Genomic DNA, 20431 nt, shown 5'->3' on the forward strand with positions numbered 1-20431 from the left:
AATTCTAATAACTGAGCCAGGCAGATTTGCTTTAGTGCTAACAGATGGATGTTAAAACTCTGGGTTGACTGAGATTGTCAGGCTCAGATATGAAAATCAAGACAGAAAGAATACAAGGCAGGTGTAAGCATGTTTTCTCAGTTTGTTCTTTTGTGGAGTTTTCCTATATTCCAAGGAGAAATAAGTCTTGTGAGAGGCAAATAGGGTTGCTACTTCTCCCCACTGAAGTATTTGTCTTCAAATTCAAAGGCAAAGCAGAATATTGACATTTCTGAAGAAAATGTTACGTCAGTAGCTTCCCCAAACACACCAGTCTGCAGTGTCTAGCAACTTTACCAACTTGGCAAATTCCTAATGCATACTCCCCTCAGCACCAGTAATTGGTCTTTCTGTACAAAGGAAATAAGAGTTTGACCCACAGTGTCAAATACAACAAAAAGCTATTTGTAGAATGGTACTCTTGGTAAGAAATAGTTTGAATTGGTTCCATGGTGAGAAAAATCTTTAGGTAGTACATTGCTAACACTTTCCTTGACACTACCAAGCAAGAGAAGCAGAAATAGTGACAGTTACCTATGCTACCTTACTCCCTGAAACAGATTTACATCCCTTGATGCTTAACATTGATGATCCTCTTGATTATTCTCTTTGGCGAAGTCCATATGGCTCAGTTCTTATAGTAAACTCTGAACTAAACGGCTTCAGAGCTAAAATCCTGGGTCTTAGGGTACTGCTACAAATCCTAGCTTTTCTGGGCCTTTACTAAATAGAAACCTGATATCCCCTTCTCATAAAGTGTGAGAGAACTGAGGCTGTGGCTAGATGTTCACGGTGGAAATTGCTGTTGTAGCTTTCCCAGGGTGCTTTGTTTGCTGCTGAAGATTTCTACTCTCATTGTATTGAGGAAGACAGATTATTCAGAAGGTTCCTCACCTGCCTCCTCTGATATATATTTAAGACAACCTTCTGACCCCATGGAAGCTCTCTGTTACTTGCTAGGGTCAGGGCAGTAACTTCTGTTGTGGTGCTCATATCTTGCAGTCACACCAACATCCTCTCAGGTCTGTGCATTTGACACAATTGTGATAACAAAATGCCTGAGACAATTCACTAAAAATTCTCCTCTTATCACCCATTCTAGTAGTTACTAGAACATCATTATTGACTAAACAGTTCAGTTCATCCTAAGCCGTGGCAGAGGTGGAACTGTATTTGACAGATTGACATCAGGGGCTGTGATCGAGATGACTTTACGATCCACTGTTTCTAACTAATACTCAACATAAAATTTATTTATGTGTATATATATATATATATATATATATATATATATACATATACATATATATGTAAAGGAAGAATATACTGTAATCAAAGGAAGGACCAAGAAAAGAAAACTACTTTCAAGACAAAATTTGATTTAATTTCTTGCTGTAATCAAGTAGAGAAACAGATACATTCAGTGCCTCAAGCTCCAGCTGGAGCCCGTGGCACAGGGAAGGCCTGCTCAGCATTTCCTTAACTGTCCTGTGCCGAGACTCGCTCCGTGGGAAAGATGAAGGCAGCAGGCTCGTGTTGGCTTGGGGACGCAAAGAAGCATGCTCGGAGCGGAAAAGCTCTGCGGGCAGACTTGGTGCTGAGCTCTCGGTCTGTCCATCTCGGACAACGCCGTCCGTGACCTGAGAGGGGCTTGTCTGGGGCATGGAGCACTCCTGCCAGCCAGGGCAGCAGCTGTTGGGTCCCCCGGGACCAGCCCGATGTCAAGTCTAAGCTCTATAGGCACTAGAAACGGGTTGGGGAGAGGGGTTGCAGATGGAGAAAATAACTTTCTCTCTACACCTTTCTCTCAGTCATTCCGAAGCTTGCTGCGGGTATTCCAGCCAAAATCACAAGCAAACAAAGCAGCAGTTGCATGAGGCAGAATTCCGCTGCGTTCTACCAAAACTACGAGGGGGGCCAAAAACTGGCAGAAGGACCGGTCTGGGTTGGGGGACGCCCGGTGCGGGGGGCTACGGGGGTGGAAAGCGCTCCGAGCGCTCCCTCCGCTCTACACCGGGTCGGGAGAGGGTCTGTCATCGCGAGGCTGGGCCGGCGCTTCCTCTCCGCCCCGCCCGTCGCTTCCCGGTCCCATTGCTCCCCTGGGGATGGGGCTGGGCCCTGTACGCCACGTCTGCCTCCCGGCAGGGACCGAGCCCATCCCCGCGTGCGTGGCGGCTCCCCGGGGCGGGGCGGGGCGGGGAGCCTGGCGCGGCCCGGGCCGGCGCCTCCGCCTTCCCTCCATCCTCCCTCCCTCTCTCCTTCGCCCACTCCCGCTCCTCCTGCTCTGCGTACGACGGCGGCGGCGTTCCGCTATGTCGGCCGCCAAGCACCGGGGCTCTAAGGGGGTCAGCCCGCCCGCCGCTAACGAGAAGAGCGTGCAGCTCGGCGGCGGCGAGGAGCCGCCAGCGAAGAAGCCGGCGGCGGCGGGGCACGGCCGGGGCGGCAGGGCCGGCGGGGGGGGCCGCTCTGGTGCCGGCCCCCGCCGCGGCTGGGCGATGCTGCTGGGCGCCGTGGTGGTGCTGGGCGCCGCGCTGCCCGCCGGCTGGTACGTGCTGCAACTGCAGGAGGAGGTCGGGCGGAGCGCCCGGGAGGTTGAGGCCTCCGGCCGGCAGCGGCAGGAGCTGGCCGCCACCCTGGACACCGTGGTGCAGAAGGTAGCGGGGCACCGGCACCGCCGGGGGCGGGTGGGCTGGGCACCGCCGGGCGCTCGGTGCTGCTCGGCGGGGCGGGAAGCAGCAGCCGCCCATGCAGGGGGACGGGCGCCGGGATTCGCCCCTTAAATAAGGAGCTGGGTAGCTGTCGGGTGGCCTGTCTTGCGGGAAAGCGAAGGTATCCCGTTGCCTTCCCCTCCTCTTCCGTGCTCCCTCAAAGATGCTTTCATGGCATTAGAGAGGCAGATGGAGTCAGGGCCGCGGTAATTCCCCGTGCCTGCAAACGTGGCCCTGGAGCAGCGAGAAATCCCTGCCAGGCAGCGTAGAGCTGGGCGGGACGGGACCCCGCGGCGGTGGCCCCAGTCCCCCGCTCGCCTTTCCAGGGCCTGTGCCTGAAGCCATTTTATGGAATGCAGCCCGCACGCTGCATTAGGTGTTGACAGCGGTGCGGACCCGCCGTTCCGAAGGAGCTTGCTGCCCGTAATTCTGTATCTTCGAGGCCCGCAAATCACTTAACCTAGCGGGGCGAACGAACTGCTCGTCGCTGCCTGTCGAGTAGGCAGATGTGCACGCCGAGGGACACTGGGTGGCAGCGAGGGCAGGATCCTGCCTCAGCGTCCCCACATTCTAGAAAACAAAACCCATGTGAGCTTCACCGAACAACAGAGGCTGTGCCAGAAACACTGCTGCAGTACCCTGCCTCCCACGTTCCTGCTGCAGTCTCTGGTCAAGGGAGTGAGACTCGCAGTGGCAGTCCAGGACCAAAAGCTGTGAAGTTGCTGGCACAGAATGTGGCTCAAGTGAAGTGAAATAAATGCTTATTTCCCTCATTTTTTTTCACTCAGGCCCTTATTAGCCTCCCAGCTATAGCTTCACAAATAGCACTGTCCACTTAGATATATCCTAGGGTACCTATACCCTTTAAAAATGGCATCTGTGATTGCATATCATCAACATACAATTAAACTTGTTTCCCAGGAGTAGGTTAAGTGGTTGGAAGACAGTGTGTAAAGTTATGACTGACTCAGATCAAGGAAAAGGAAATTCTTGTCTCAGCTTGACTGCTTTCTGCATGGCAGACCATTCAGATTCCCTATATTCCTTGCAAGCTTGGGCCTGGGCTGGCAAAGAGGGGACAGGCACTGACAGAGATCTTCTGGCTGTTCAGTGCTTCCAGAAACACAGTGGCCTTCACATGTGGAGATTATATCATCAGTCTTGGAGTTTCCTGTCCCATACAACAAGAAGGAAAAGGAAAATTCATGTCAGCAGGAGAGAGGAGTTGTAAACTTCAGGGCTATAGGGCTGCGTCTGAAGCTAGTTTTAAATCTGGGGGGCTTGACTCACTGATGACAGGACAATGATTTGAACTAGCAAAGGTTGTTGCTTTTTACTGGTTTTTAAGCCATTTTTGTAGACTGTAAGAAGGAAGAAACTGAAATGGAAAGATGTAAAGCTATAATACATGAGTGTAGAATGTACATGCAGTGTGTAAGCCCCTCTAATCAAAGGAAGATGGACAATTTGCAGTCTCCCATCTCCATGTCATTGCAGAAAAGCATAAGTACGTGTCACATATTCTAGGAGATGAGCATATAACAGAAGTTTATAAATAGTTGGTTTCAAAGACAACTGAAACTTACTTGTCTTTGTATAGCAGATGGCTGTTAAAGGTGGTAGAAAGAGATCACAGGGTTTCGATGTAACCCATGGAAGTTTTGGTTGCTGTGGTTTGGTGACACGGGAATTTGCTGTATTTCACTGCTTCACAAAGGTGTAGGATCCTGTGTTGTACTTGCAGAGTGCCAAAGCTGTGTAGCTTTGCCCTTCATCTGACTGCAGAGAGCTTCTGTCAGGAGTAAGCATTATATAAACTCATCTGCATCGAGGATTTATTGCCGGCCGGGAGTATATGTACAAACGGGACGGGACTGCTGTGGAACGTGCCTTGAGCTGTTTTATTTTTTAGCATCAGTCTCATTACATGGTTATGACAATGGGAAGATGCCATCAGCTCACCAGCAGCAGACCAAGAACTTAATGTTACAACTTACTTTATAAGTTTTTTGACCAATCACACAAAGCAAATGCATATTGACAGTAGTTCTATCCAATCACTATAAGCACACATACCTTTGGTTAAAACAATGCCTGCTTATTTCAAATACAATACCTACTTTTAAGCCTTAAAACACAATGCACGGAGCTCCATTATTAAGCTTCAAACTTCTAATATCTTGCTAGATAAACTTTTCTGTAGCTTAGAGAGTTATTCTAGACAAGCGTTAATACACAGGAGTAAGCATTATATAAACTCATCTGCATTGAGGAGAAAGGAAATGATGAGAACATTTAGTCTTTAACATAGTACCATTTTCAGAGAGGCCAAGGTCATTTGGTGTTTAAACACAGGCTAGTATGACCAGTTAGAGCAAACAGTAGTCATTGGCTGAAGATACATTTTTATGTACTATTTGTGATGTTAAATCTTTCAAAGGTTATGGCTTCAAATCTTAACAGCCATGCACGCCAAAAAACCAAACTCACATGAAGGTTCACACACAGACCAACTGCTTTGAAGCTGTGAGTTTCTACCCCTCTTGTGCAAGGGTATTGTTTTGAGCCCTGGTGGCTGTTGGTTAGGACCAGTCTGATTAGAAGCTGGTATATTTTGAAGACCCCAGTCCATGTTATTATACCAGAGCTCTCTGTTCTTCAAGTGGCTGGCCCAGATGGTGAATAGCTTCAACTTACACCGTGAACATTGCCCGATTGCAGTGGAGGAGCAGCTATAAAGTACGTCACTGTGTGAGGTGGGTTCCATCTCTGCAAGTCATAGAGTGGCAGAGACCCAGCCCTCTGGAGAGTTCTGGCTATTTCTGATTTCTTAGACTAAAAAGACAGTTACTTGCAAATATGAATTCGGTGATTTGGTTGAAATGTGTCACTGTAATAGGAGAGGGAGGAGAACTTTCCTGTGTTATCCTGTTAGATTTCTGACCTTCATTTATAATGATACAGAAAAAGCTCTCTGCTCTCTATGGAAATAATCAGAATGAATGACAGCTAAGACGAATGAAAATGAGGTTGGTAAGTCAGTCAAATGACTGGTACTCAGCTGCAGTGTGTATGGCAGTATTACTTTTTCCACCCCTTCCCCTTAGCTCATTTCTAATTTCCTATGGAAGCACTAGAGAATACAGATGTATTCCCCTACAGGGAATGTAGGGGCATTAGAAACCCTTTTACTGAAGAGGGAGAAAAGAAGTCATCTTAGTGGGTATTGTTCAAACAACAGGGATCTGTCAAAGCAAAGGCAAGTCTCATGGCCAAACTCTACAATCAATGCACAGTATAGACTTTCATGAAAACTAAGGAGGATTTGGTCAGGGATCTGCAAAAATACATAGAAATAACTTAATTTCTAATGAAGATGTCTGTTAGGTCTTTAGAAAATAACAAAATAACAAAATAACATCTAGGTTTTGAGTCAGGGAACTGCTGGAGCCTGCTTCACTTGAAAAGAAAAAAAAAGGCAGCTCTGTGTTTTTCTTTCTAAAACCATATAAAATATACTTCTTTTTTATTTATAGAATAAAACCACCCCTCCAGCTGTGTATCTAATCAGTAAACATGGCAGCCCATGTGGCATGGCTGATTAATATACCCCTCAGACACAGGGAGTAGTGTAAGGCAGGGCAACGTGCATTACTCAGCACTTGCCATCCTGCCGAAGCCTTGAGGTATTTTCTGTGTGATGGATTCCTCTTGCAGACAGTAGGAGTTCTTACATTGCTTTACTAAGTTTAAGAAAGTACAGCCCCCACATGCACAAAAAGATTTCTCCGCAGTCTTAAGACTGATGCTCTGCTTGGCCTCAAAATTAAATAACATGTTCCCTGGCCTGGATCTTGCCTTTAAATGTGAAAGTAAACAAATGTGGCGGCCACTTGCCCCTTGACGTTTTCCCTCTGGCTGCTACTAAAACCAGCTATAAAGGTAATTTTTGTAATTGGGAAGTTTAATAGTGTGCCTGATGTAGTGGTAGGGACTTTCTGTTAACCTGAGCAAGATGCAAGGCAGGCTCTTGGCAGCTGCTCTGCTTTTGTTCTTTGTGTGTACATACATGAGCCCTCTCACTGCAGTTGTGTGGGTGTATGCAGGAGTGGGAAAAACAAGCTGCTAACTATTTAGAGCATTAAAGACTTCCTAATTTTTTTTCTAATCTTAAAAAATGGTCAACAAAAAATCTCTTGTGTTTCCGTCGGTGTCTAAGAGCAGCAAAATGTCATTACTTCTTCCATTCCTTGGCCCATCCCAGCTCCCATTTCCTTCTAATTTTTCCTCGTCTACTGCAAAACTTCTTTTTCATGATCAGGAATTGTTCTTTGGTATTCATGCCTGATAAAATACAATTCCAGCTTTTTTGTATTGAGAAGCTGTTGCCAGTTATTCTTTTGGTTTGAGTCCCTCCCCTCCCCCCTTCTTTTTCTAAAGACTTGTGGTCTTTAGAACCAGAAATCCTATATGGGAGGGATGGTTCAGGGGTCTGCATGGAGACTCTGGAGACCTGGGTTCCCTTTTCACTGCCACATATTTCCTGGGTCATGAGTGGCAGGTCATTGAGGCCAAGGACCCTTAACAGATGGTGTATGTACAACAGAGCTGTAAGGCTGAAGATGCTGGTTTTTTGGTGCCTCCCATATCTGTATGCCACGAGGTGACTTGAGGTATGGGGCATGAAGGATTGCAATGCAATCATTTTGTCTAGAAACAAGGACTATAAGGATTTTGGACAAAAAGGGTGAAATTACTGGTATTAACCATGTGTATTTCTGGCCTAGGTACGTTCTCTTCAAACCACATTTGGAGAATTTGAATCCATGATGAAAATTGTTCAGCAGAAGCAGGAGGTGAGCGAGAAGGCTGTTAAACAAGGGGAGAGTGAAATAAACCGGATCAGTGAAGTGCTTGAGAAGCTGCAGAATGAAATTTTGAAAGACTTGTCTGATGGCATTCACATGGTGAAAGATGCAAGGGAACGAGACTTCACATCTCTGGAAAACACAGTGGAAGAGAGACTAACAGAGCTGACCAAGTCTATAAATGATAACATTGCTGTATTCACTGAAGTCCAGCAACGGAGCCAAGATGAAATCAACAATATGAAAGCAAAGGTTGGTTCACTAGAACAGGCAGATGTGTATAAACATGAAATTAAGGTGCTAAAAGATGCTTTTGATGAGATGCAAGCATCCATGAAAATGAAAGAAAAGGACATAGAGACCTTGAAGAGTACAATAGACTCCATGGAGTCTGATGTGTACACTGAAGTGAAAGAGTTAGTCAACCTCAAACAGCAACATGAGAAGTTCAAAGAGGCTGCGGACACTGAACACCTTTCATTAAAAGCTTTACAAGAGAAAGTTCTGAGAGCTGAGGATTCTATTAGGCAGCTCCCTAGTGACATTAAAAGACTTGATGAAGATTTACTACAAGTTAAAGCCAACCTCAACAAATGGGAAGATAATGAACTCTTCAGAAAAGCATTAGAAACTTTTGGGAAGAACAGTGAAGGACTGGAGTCTCGATTGAGGCACATAGAAGACAGCCTAGAGTCTCTAGCATCTGTTGCTGCTCAGAACAGTGAAAAGTTGGAATCTTTCCTTTCTAAGGAGGCAGAGTATGAGAATAAGCTCAGTGCCCTAGAACAAAGCATTACCACTCTTCAGGGACTCTCAAATACAGATGTAACTTCAGTCACAGATATTCTGAAAAATCTTGGTGAGGCACAGACTTCACTGTACAACGACATGGAAGACTTAAAGAGAAGCATCAGTGACTTGCCATCCTCTGGTGCTCTCCAGGATGTCCAGAAGCAAATTAGTGCTTTGTTGGATCAAGGAAATCTTCAGGCAGGTCAAACACCTTCTCATGGTTACCTTGAAAAGTTTTCTTCTATGGAAGGCTCTGTAGATGAACTGAGATCTTCTGTTAGCCAGGTCGATTCTGATTTGAAAATGCTAAGAACTGCAGTGGATAGTTTAGTCGCCTATTCAGTGAAAATTGAAAATAATGAGAACAGCTTGGAGTCTGTGAAGAGCTCAGTAGATGACCTGAGGAATGATCTGGAAAGGTTGTTTGTGAAAGTAGAAAAAATACATGAAAATATTTAGGCAGTGGTGCTCCTTGGGCAAATAATGGGTTGAGGAGAATAGCTTTTGTATGCCCTGTTTTTTACTCTTTTAAAAATAAATTTGATACCTCCAAAGAGAATAAGAATACTTTAATAATAGAGACAGTTATGCTTATTTCCTTCATTTCTTTTCTGTGTAGTGTTTTTGGAGTTTTTTATTGTTTTTTTCTTTCCCCTAAATTTTGTTTTAAGAAAATACCAGTTTAGTTGGGGGTTGAGTTTCTTAAGGGCTCATCTTCTCTATGAAGTTGTACCACTGTTAAGTGTAGTGGTGTAACTACAGCCTCGTTAGCATGGGCACATATTTAATGGCATGAAGGTATTTCACACTGACACTAGATATCCCACACAGAAGGGCTATGGCTGTTCTGGTACCCAAAACATACTGCTGCACTCACGGAGGATTTTACTGGGATGTTGGTTCAAGAAACAAAGATACACGCTATCTTAAACTGTTCACTGTGGTGAACTGAAGAGTGGAGCAGGTGTGCAAGCATCTCATCTGTTTCTGCAGTTTGGGACTCAGACGTGGTCAGTTCACCAAGGGTCAGCTGAGCTGTAGTGTATTTCTGTGGGACCTTAGTCTGTACCAAGGAACTAACAAGGTCTGAGATCAGTGGCACTGCCTGGGGCTAAGGCCTAGGAGATTCATTCTTTATGATCACAAGCTTAATTGCCAGCATCTTCAGCTGTTGGTGCAGAAGATCAGTGCTTAAGTGCAGAAGATCCCATCTGAAGGATGGGATTAATTTCAAGAGGGTACAGTAATATTTTTGTCATGTTTTTAGGCTGTTTACATGATTAAGGTGTCTTCCTCGGAAAGATCTATTTTGGTCTTTGATAAGGGATTTTTCTATAAAAATCATCACAAATTTGAGGGAAGAGGAGAACCAAAATTGCACCTGTTGTGTTCCATATATAACAAGCATGCTAACAACAGCAATAGTACACTCCAAAACACACAAGAGGGAAAATCACCATGAAATCAGCAGAATTGCTTCTATGGAATATACATTTCTAGGTTTTCACACAGCTGACTGTGACCTGAACTCTTGTTATGTATTCAGGACTTGGTGCCTGATTCTTGTTACTGTTTTTGTCACCAGGTGTCTGGCTGAGGCATTGGTAGCAAAGGATCCTTGTAAGAGACCTGGTCTAGGAGAGTGAGAAAAAAGTGTCATAATTCTATAGATGATCTTTTAAAACCCATTTTCTTGTGGAGCTTCTTTGGTTTTCTCTCTTTTTGGAAAGGATTTCTAATATCCCTTCTTTTCAAGTTTCCTTTTGAACTTTATTCAAATAATTGGTAAAGAAGTCTGCCATGTAGTTACCTTGGAAATAGGCCATGGGCATCATGTTCAACTCAGCTTGGATCAGACAGATCCTTGACTATGTTAGATGAAAAATTCCTTGAAATAGCATCTCCCAGAAGTGGGAACAGCACAGGTGAAAAGGAGTTCTCCTAGGTAAATAGGATACCGAACCATATCCAGTGTTGTTCCCACTGTAAACAGGAAAGAACTGCTGTCAGAGAAAGAGGGAGCCATGGCATTAAGGTAACTGTTGTCACTGTTGGAACTGCACTGTTCTTTGTTGACTTCTCAAGTTCTTGAACAATGTTGTTTAGGTTACTGTGAAATGAACTGTATGGCTTATTTTCAGTATTTTTAATACATAATAAACATTTGGAATATTCTTTGCACCTTTTTTTTGATTGCTGCTTGCTTATTGTTGTGTTTCCCAGGGTGCTTCCAGTGGGGTAGAAGGAAGGGCTTGGGGAAGCACCAGATGTGCTGCAGCTCTGTACCTGTTCTCAGCTCCCACAGGGAAATGTTGAGGCACTTTTGCTTGCTGTGGTTAAAAGCCAGCTCTTGGAAGCAGGGTTTGAGTCACATCAAGGTGTTGCTGCTGACAAGCAGACTCAGGAGCCCAAGAAGGTGATCATAAAGTGTGAAATACGTGATCTGTGCCTTGAATGAGTTCTGTGCCAGACACTGCCAGCAAGGCCTCTCTAAGACTTCCTCAATGCCCAAAGCTTGTAGGACAGAAATAATGTTCAGAAAGAACCTGTGTGATATTTCCACAGCGGCTGCTCCTTTTGCTTAGCTCGGAATGCTGGATTGTAAGGCTCATCAACTGATACCATTCTCGTGATGAATGTCTGCCTTTCAAAATTTTGGGAAAGGGTAATTTCAGGAGTCTAGGCATCATGATATCCCAGCAATTCTTGAGGCCGAAGTCACCAAAATAGGTAATAAGTCTTTAATCAAACTACGTGTGCTTGACAAAGCAGGTGAGCACCCAGGCCCTTCTATGTGAAGATATTTGAGATAACCCCAAGTTGGCAGCAAGCTGGCTGACAGCATGGAGTGACTGTACAGGAGCTGCATCATGTTGGAACTTGGGCTGCTAAAGCCAGCAGTGCAGCTGGGCTGTATTTGATCTCAAAGATTAAAGAAAGAATTACTAATTACACTTCTAGTACTGAATTTTTATGGCAAACTATTGAAATTATTTATCTCACTAAATGAGAATAATAATTCTCTGAAAATAATAAAATGAAGGCAGGCACAGAGACAAGGATCCCTTGGCAGACTGGTGGCTCAACTTTTACGTCTGGTTTGACATTTTCACCCAATATAAACATTTCCTAATTTCCTTATAAATGCTCATAGACCACATACAGACCTAATTCTGCTTTTTATTGTCATTCTTCAATTTTGTAATAAAGCAGTAAAGAAGGTCTTAAGCAAGACAGACTGTGTTCTCAGCGTTCCTTATACTACTGGGAGTTCATCAGTAACATGCTGTTATAGTAACAAATTTCAATTTCTCTTACCTGATTGATGGTGTATTGATCAGGCCTGTTCATTAACACTTGCCTTCATTTTTGGCTCTCATAAATGGAGAAACCATTACACAGGCATTGTGGACTTGATCACTCTTGAAAGGGCTTGCCCAAATAGCTATGCTGGGAAATGTGATGGAGCTAAATCTGCAGGGACTTCTTCCAGTGGGAATTCAACAACTGCCTTGAGCTAAATTACTGAGAAGGACATCTGGTGGTCTAAATACGTGCATTGGAAGTTTCATTAAAGCATGGATTAGTGATTTAGTGGTTTTACTCCCTTTTTTGACATGGCTTAGCTGGTACAGTAAACAAAGCTGCAGAGAGGTGAAATAACTTCGGGAAAAAAAAGTCTGTCTGAGATGTACAAACACCCCAGCAGCCAAAAAACATCCAGTGTGGGCCTTCTGCTTGGATAGGCACTGCCAAGGGTGCTCTGTGTCCAGTTTGGAGCACTGCAGGACGGGAGTGGCTGGGCTGGAGCGACTCCCCTAGAGCACAATGGCGATGACAGGAGGCGAGATGTTGCAGGAGAAGAGCAGGAACAGACGGGGCTGTTTAGACATCGACAAGCGGTGGGGAAGGCAGGATGGAAGGGGAAGGAAGAAGGGAAGAACGAGCCCTCCCCGCTCCCCGAGGCTGAGGGCGCGGAGCTGGGCCTTGGCGCCGGGGGCCCCCTGGTGGTGGCGGCGCGCCAGCCCGTCCGTCCGTGCCGCTGGAATTCCCTCCCTGGACGGAGTCGGGAAATCGTCCGGCCTGGCGCATCCAGCTGGCAAAGGACAGGCTCCAGGCGTCCCCCGCCTCCTCTCCCCAGGTCCCGCCCGGCACCGGCCCGTGGGCCCTGTTTAATGCTCTCCTGCGCTACCACCGCCTCAAAAAATCCTTCATCCACCGCGGGGCTCATTTTAAAAGCAACTGCCACTTTGTCCAGTTTTGCCATTTTGCTAATAACTGATTCCTGGCGCATTTGTCGTGTCATCACCTGCTTGGGTTATAGATGTTTAGGGAGAGGGAAGCTGTGGCGCCTTTGGGTTTAATATCAGCTCTCTGTGATACTTAGCAGTGTGAGATGCTACACTGTTGGTCCTCTGAGTATTCACTCGTACATTACTGCTACCCTGGCCTTCCTGGGTATGCATTTTAGTCATTGTCATCCTCCACCAGCCAAGAGCAGATATTCACCAATGTCAGACATGCTGGTTCAGAATATTTACACTCAGGAACACCTATTTTTAAATCTTGGCATGAGGTCAAACAGCAAAAAAATTATTCCTTTGCCAAGAACCCACTTAGTCTAGGGATGCTCAAAGGGCAATTCTTCTTTGGACACCAAAACAAAAAGTGTATTTTGTCCTTGCTCTCATAGGAAAACCTCTCCAGAGTCTCTCATATACAATCCATTGCAAGCTCCCAATATAATGTAATTTCTCCAGAGAAATTCTTCTGTGCTTGTTCATACCCTCAGAAAGTGAAAGAACTTGGAAATCTCTTTATGTGAGCAGAGCTCGATAATTCCTGCCTTTACACTAAACCCCGGAGGTATTCAGAGTTAGTACAGCATCATAGTTGTAGCTTGCTAGATCTCAGACAAAGAGAGATCCCTGAACTCTGCTTTTTTTTTTTTTTTTTTTCACTTATGGAGCAGGTGTTCCCTTGGCTGCCACAGATTGGCAAGTAGTACATCTCAAACTATTTTCCAAGATGATGCTACTAGATGCTGTGCTTAGCATCATGGGGACAAGTCTTTTCTCAAGTGATTCCTATTTCACTGTGAGAGGAAAAAAGCCAAAGAAGCAATTTCTTATTTTACTGCATATCCTGTTTGGAAAAAAAAAAAAAGGTTTTGAGGAAAAACTAATTACACAATTAACTCCCATGTCTCACCCTAGTGTTCATCTGCTATACTAGAGGAGGAAGCTAGTTCAAATAAGGGCGGCTTTGTTCCACTCAGAAAGACTTTGCTTTGGCACTCTTTAGATGTAAATATGTCAAATTCCAGTGGATAATCCTTTCCTGTCAATACTGCTTAGGTTGGGGTTGGGATGGAATCCTAGAGTTGTGAGTAAGGATGGAAAATATAACAAGTGGAGAAAAATCAGAATACCTTGAAACTTTTGAATATTTTTTTACTGCTCTGACTTTCAAAGTTCTGACATTTTTTTCTTTTTCTCTCGTTTCTCCCTTTTCACCAAACTTCTCACAACTGTATATACATAGCAGGGGGATACAGAATATTATGCTTAGCTTTTAATTGATTTACAGTAAAAATCTGAAGTCACAACCAAAATCATGCCTTACGATGAGAGCCACTGAAGAGCTACTTGTTTAGAGAGAGGACTGCATGAGATGTGATCTCAACATAGGAATTTATAACCTTGTCCATGGCAGGTAAAACAAAAACTTTGCAGTTCCCAGAGTGTGTTTGAATAGTTCACACTTTGCTGTCACTCAGGCCAAAAAAGCCTTGCTGACAAGTAGTTCCCTGCCCTGGAAACTCAAAATGCTTTTGCAAGGAGTGAGATCCAACCTGCAAGGTGGTGTTGCTGTGAGCCAGAGACCTGGGAAGGGCAGCAGACTACCTGTAGTCTGCTCAGCTTGGGAAGCTTTTCTTGGACAACTTCTGCTGAGTATGCAAAGTCTGTAAATTGAAACAGTGTGGTCAAAAGAAAATTTCCACCCAGATGGGAAACTTACACAGAGTGACAAGGGTCCTAATCCAGATCCCACTCAAGTCAGTAGCTACATTCCCCTTTTCTTTCCTGGTACAAAATTTAGCCCAAAGCACTTCACACATAGCCACAGAGAAAATGTGTAATATACCTAACAATGGTTTCCAACACCTCAAGTTCAAATAATCCTCTTCTTTCCTATGAGTACACCAGAGTTGCTTACCAGAATACCTAACAGCTAACAAATCTTCCCATCCTGAGTGAGGCTCACCTTTTTCAAGATCCCTTCTCAGGGTCTGGACACAGCAGCATAAGAACATTATCAGGGGAGGTAGTACTGGCTTATGTGGTTTATGGATTAAACAAATATGGTCTTGGTGTTGGGGAGGCAGGCTGGGCCTCAGGGCATGTTTATTAGCTATTTCTGTTCAAAACATTAATAATGTAGATAGCCCAATGCTCACCATTAGGCTCTTCAGTGAGGGACAGCCTTCTCCATGCTGTTGTTTCCAGCTGCCTAGAATTTTAGACAGAGCAGCTACCTGGTACATATTCAGCTGATGCCTTCAGAGATGCCATCACAGCCCTCAGAGCTAGAAAAAAAAGGGACTTTGATTGATCTGAATGTGTGCCCTGAGTGAATGAACCTGTTGTTATTCCTACAGCACGCATATAACACCAGTGCCCAGAGGTTCAAACAGGTGCTGGATGAGGAGATTTATTTAGGCACCTGTGCACTGGAATGCTCTGAGCACCAAACCACTCTCCCAAGGGCATATATTTTAGGAGTAAATGTGGGCTTCAAGTACCCCATTCTGATAATTTTTGCCTCATCCCCATATAAGATTTCTAACATCATACATTCATGTCTGAAGATGGTATTGGTCTTAGCACATACATTGAGGATTCCACATTCTCAAGGTGGTTTCTTGGTTCTAATGTGTTTAGCATTTAAAAATCAGATATACATGAAAAAGAACAGCCTTTCCATTCAGAAAGGAGATATTTGTATTGCTAATAATAGCCCTACTAAGCTTCTGTGAGAGATTGATAGAAGGATAATTAAGGTTTGCCAGAGTCTGAATCCTTACATATAATTAACTGAGGTGATAATGACCTCTTAGAGCCATGCAAAATACCTCTGTAGTTGAATGCATTCAGTGATCAAAGTGCATTACAGCATCCTAAAAGAATGTCACGGCGTCTCAGTGACTGCAGTTTGGAGACACTGCTGGAAAAAGCCCTGTACCCCCTAAGTCACTGTGGTTTTAAAGCCACAGCAGCTGTAGAGATATCAGGGTGACTCCTCCTGGCCTCCTTTGGGTTCAGAAAAATGTCCTTTGATTAAATCAGGCTGGGAGACATTGTAGACCTTTCAGAGTATATTACCACACAAGCACATTGGGGTTATCCAGTAACAACATGGGGTAAAACTAAGCTGTGGAGCTGTAGGAAGTGAGGGTGCAGGCTACAGTTGTCCTTTGTGTCACTGCTCCTTCCATCCACTGTGCAGTCAGACCCCAGACCACCTGCCCAAAGGAGCTGAGCAACCAAAGAACAGAGTGGGACAGAGAGGGACAGAGAGGAGGCGTGCTAAAGCAGTGAGCAACACAGCAGAGACAGCCACTAGTCCACAGGGCTGGTGGCAACCATGGCACCTATGACATTTTTATAGTGTTAACTCTCAGGTATTTCTGCATACTCTCCTATCTCTTGCAGAATCACATCTTTCAAGGGACATGATCCAAGGCCTACAGACATAGATAGATCCTTCTCTGTTGACTTCCATGGTCATTGGAGTAGTGTGTGTGTGGCACAAGGAGGGGGGAAGGTGAAGAAGTACCAAATAGAAGATACCTGCTGCTTTCCAGCCTCCAGCCCCATTACATATTTTCCAGTGTTTGGGGAGCTTTATTAGTTTATGAATCTTCCCAAGGCAAAGAATCTCCTCTTTCTTCTCTCAATTCTTTTAGTATGGGTAAGGAATACTTATAATGAAGTTGGCCATAGACAGTGGTGTTATTTAGTGGTGTTAAATATAGCCTTTAAAAATAGTTTTTGGTTCAAGTCAAAGAGTAAGATCAAGGATAAGCATTGCAACTAAGTGCTCCAGAAGTGCTGGTAGCTCCATAAATGCAAGACAGGAATCACATGTTTGAACTGCCTAGAATTAGTGTGTTTTCATGAAGTCCACATGAACCACCAAGGTAGGGTGAGGAGTTGCATTCTCATGTGGTTCAGAGGATTACTACTGACCTATAATCTTGCTGTTGTCATGGATAATCTGCAAGTACTTTTAGCAGAGAATTGTGTGTCTCATATGACATCTCTGGGACCTGCCCCTTGGAGCACACATGCTGGCTCATGAGCCAGGTCTGCCCCAAACCTCAAACAGTTGGAGTAAAGGCTGAATCTATCCAAGAGCCCTACTACTTTATCCTTTGTTCAGATCCTGATTTCCTTTCACTTGCCTTCACAAAGCTCTTCAGTTTCCTCAGATTTAATGTTTCACATTCATTAGAACTGGTATAATTTACTACTTTATAAATAAAATTAATTCAGCAACAGGGCTTCTGTTTCAAATGGTTGCACAGAGCTAAATCCCTGTTCGTGAAAGTATTTGAACTATAAAAAGAAGCACATCTATTAAAAAGAGTTTTTGGAGTGCTGTTTATTGTTCCTTTCAATTTTTTTCATGTCACCTAAACAAAAAGTTCTCCTCCTCCTGAAGAGCAATGAAATAAATCTAAGGTCTTACAGACTTCACAGCACAACCCACATTCAGGACTGGGTTTTTTTGCCAATGCTTTCTTGCATTGGCAAAAAAGAATTGAGAAAATATGTACTGTAGTGAGTGAAGTTCAATATTTGCATTTTTGCCTGAACTATTTAGAGGCAGCCCTGATTTCAACATTTCCTGGACAGAATCTGGAGATAAATTTGTATTGGGATGATGGCTGAGTCTAGAGATCAGAACTTGATTCCTGCAAAAAGGAACCAAGAGCGCAACATGGAAATGTCCATTACCAGGTGAATCCTGCTCACCTCAGTACTCCTGCCTGCCAAAGGGAAGAGAGTTTTGGAGGATGCAGCCACACTGTACCTTGAGTGTGAGCCCAAACTTCCTCTATACCTAAAGCATTTGGGCAAAAGCTTTGAGCATGGGGTTAACTACAGATTTGGGCAGAGGAATCCAGAGGAGCCTCTTTCTTTCCCTCTTTCCCAGCCTGCATTCCAGAAAGCAGAAGCAGGGAATTACTATGGGTTTATACAGGCAAAGAGAGGCTTGAGGACTCAGACTGGCAGTTAATCTCCCAGCAGCAAGTCAAAACTCCTAGCCAAAGTGCTGACTCCCAATTCAAAGTGCTTAGGTCCCTCTGAAGTTTGTACTGAGCAAGCAAAGATAAACACATCCTGAAGTGCTTTGCTAATACCACAGGGACAGGCTTGACAGAGGGACCAGGTCTGAGAGAGGAGCTCTTCACTACAAATGAAAAAATCTAGTCACTGGGTGATTTATTAGTCTCTCTTCAATGATACTTTTTTAAAGAGGGCTTCAGTTACCCTCTGCTGACTGGAATTTTTCATTTATGTTGGAGAAGTATTGCTCCTTGACTTGAAAAATTATTTCCAGTGAGCAATTAATGCTGTGGGCCTCATCCTGTGGCTTTGGGCTCACCACCGGTCACTTTGCCATGGGATCCTTGCCATTCTTTCTCTGTTTTCTTTTTCTTGCCTTATGCTTTACACATGTTGTAATTAACTCTTTCCTCTTGCCTTACACGTTTGTAATTAACTCTTTCTCTTTTTTTTTTTTATTTCTTTTTTTTTTCCTTAAGTTGCCTTGTTACATCGCCCTCTGTTCCAGGCTGTCAGCTATGGGTTTCCCTGTATTTAAATCCCAGACATTCCTCATCAATGTGCTTGCTGAAATGCTTTTATCGCTGGAAGAAATCCTTTTCTCACATTGTTTCCAGTACACGTGGTAGAGTGAGTCTTTGCAGTTAAAGAAAATTTCCTTCACGGAAAGATCCTAAGTGCAGTGAAAAGCTCTAGACCACCAATTAACCTGCTTTCAAAAATAACAGCAACACTTTAGTGTTGCTAAGTTAGCTAAGCTCTTCTAATACATTGTAGCTGATTCTTCTTGTACATTTTGATCCTATTTGCACATTTCTGACAATGAAACCTCTGTCTGGCTGTATTTTTGAGTCTTCCGTACAGTTATCAAGGAAAAGGTTGGGTGTTTTGGCAGATCTCTAATGTAGGTTCTATCACTAAGTTTATTTAAAATGTTTTCTTTAATATGAGACCTGCACTTGTGGAGAATCTTAATATTGCTCTTCCTTATAATAACCATTGGTAGGGCTCTGTGGGGTCTGTTTGTTCTTGCCCAGCCTTCTCTAGCTCCTTTTTGCATTTGGCAAAAACAAATACGTATTTCAAGGCAGTTCAACTCCACTTGTTCTTTTCAAAGTTGAAATGAAACCATTTGAAAGTAGGGTGTTTACTTATCAAAGCAACTCTTGCATACCTACAAACAAGCAGAAAACAGCACATTGCAACGATGCTGTTATTGTGTCAGGATGTCAAATGTCTGTGAGCTGCGTGGGACACCTTCCCCGGGCACTTGGGAGACAGCAGGGTGCAGAGCTTCCCCACTGCCTGCTCACCCCCCTGCACTGCCTTTGCAGCAGATGGCAAAGGAAAACTGTGGCATCCTTAGGACAAGGTGTGTTGCTGAAGTCCCTAGTTCTGCAGCTTGTTTTGTTGAGATCAGAGCACTTTCTCATCACTCTGACAGTGTAAATGGACTTTAAAGGTAAAAAAATTCCATAATAAGTCAACAACTATTGCTGAAGATGTTGGGTAGAACAGATCTGGCAGTGCCTGTCTTTGAGCTAGACATGTTGATTAACTGCCTTTTGCTTCCTAAATGCCACAGTGTTCTCAAAGTGGGGCAGAATTTCCTGTTTGCTGTCCTGGCAATACATAGGGAAGCCAGTTCTGTTCAACCAAGCTTTCTGTATAAACATGCACAAGTCTTCCCAAGTCCAATTAACCTTTCTAACTGATTTGTCTATACAGATTTGGACAGATCTTCAACAATTTGATAACATCTTGTTACAATGCCTAAAATTCTCCCAATTTTTCCTTATTTGCCCTTATATCCTTAAATAGGAAAATGAGATTTGTGCCAGGGGATCCTTCCACATCATCCAGCTCAGCTACTGCAATAGCAAGGAGCAGAACTCACTCCTGTGGGAGTGACCCTGTCTCTTGCTTCATGCAAGATTTAGGCTGCACCTTTCTACTGAGCCTTCTTCAAAGGCTCAGGAAGCACAAGGTTGCCAAACCTCACTGTAATCTTAATGGGATTCAATCACGCAACTCCTCACAGCAGCTGTGAAATCCCACTCTCAGTTCCATATCTTGTTATTTGCATAATGTTCACACCCCCATGCTGCAGCCTGGCTAGTCAGTCCCAAGGCAGCACCTTGTCTTTGGTTGTCTTAAAGGGTTGCAATTTAGGTTGATGTGCCCAAAGGAAATACAAGAAACACATCAGATTAAAGAAGGAAATAAAGAGAAAATCAGATGATAACACTCATCCTCATTACCCTGAAAGAAATGAGACATAGAGAACAGAAGGAAGTGAGATGTAGAGAACAGAAGGAGCAGCCACCAACTAAATAGGTCAAGTTGCCAGCATGAGGCTATTTAGACAGAGATAGCAGGAATGATGATCAGATATGCAAAGCTTTTGAGATGTAGATTTAAATTCCCCATGTCAATGGCTCCAGAGTTCTCTAGTATAGCAGGGCAGATGTTTTTCCACAGTAATCTGCTTTCTCCTCCAGGTTTCACTGAACATAAACTTTTCATGAATGCCCTGAACATGATGCACAGAAGTCTTCAAACTAACATCTATTGCATCTATCTTTATAAGCTGTGAGACTGATCAATATAAATATATATATATACTTCACTCAATATAAATTTTAAAGGTTGTTGCAAGCTGGTGAGA

General features: G+C 43.9%; 1 protein-coding gene across 1 annotated transcript; it reads left to right on the plus strand.

The window, feature by feature from the left end:
* The first annotated feature begins 1812 nt into the window (after nt 1-1812).
* CKAP4 (cytoskeleton associated protein 4) lies at nt 1813-10588 on the plus strand. Its single transcript, XM_054278912.1, is given in 3 exon segments — nt 1813-2221; nt 2224-2693; nt 7535-10588. Coding segments are annotated over 3 exon segments (2211 nt in total). The 3' UTR covers nt 8867-10588.
* Nucleotides 10589-20431: the final 9843 nt, after the last annotated feature.

Source organism: Melozone crissalis, unplaced genomic scaffold (assembly GCF_028551555.1).
Source record: "Melozone crissalis strain CALT ecotype California unplaced genomic scaffold, PUWL_Pcris_2 ptg000004l_1, whole genome shotgun sequence".
Taxonomy (NCBI): Eukaryota; Metazoa; Chordata; class Aves; order Passeriformes; family Passerellidae; genus Melozone; species Melozone crissalis.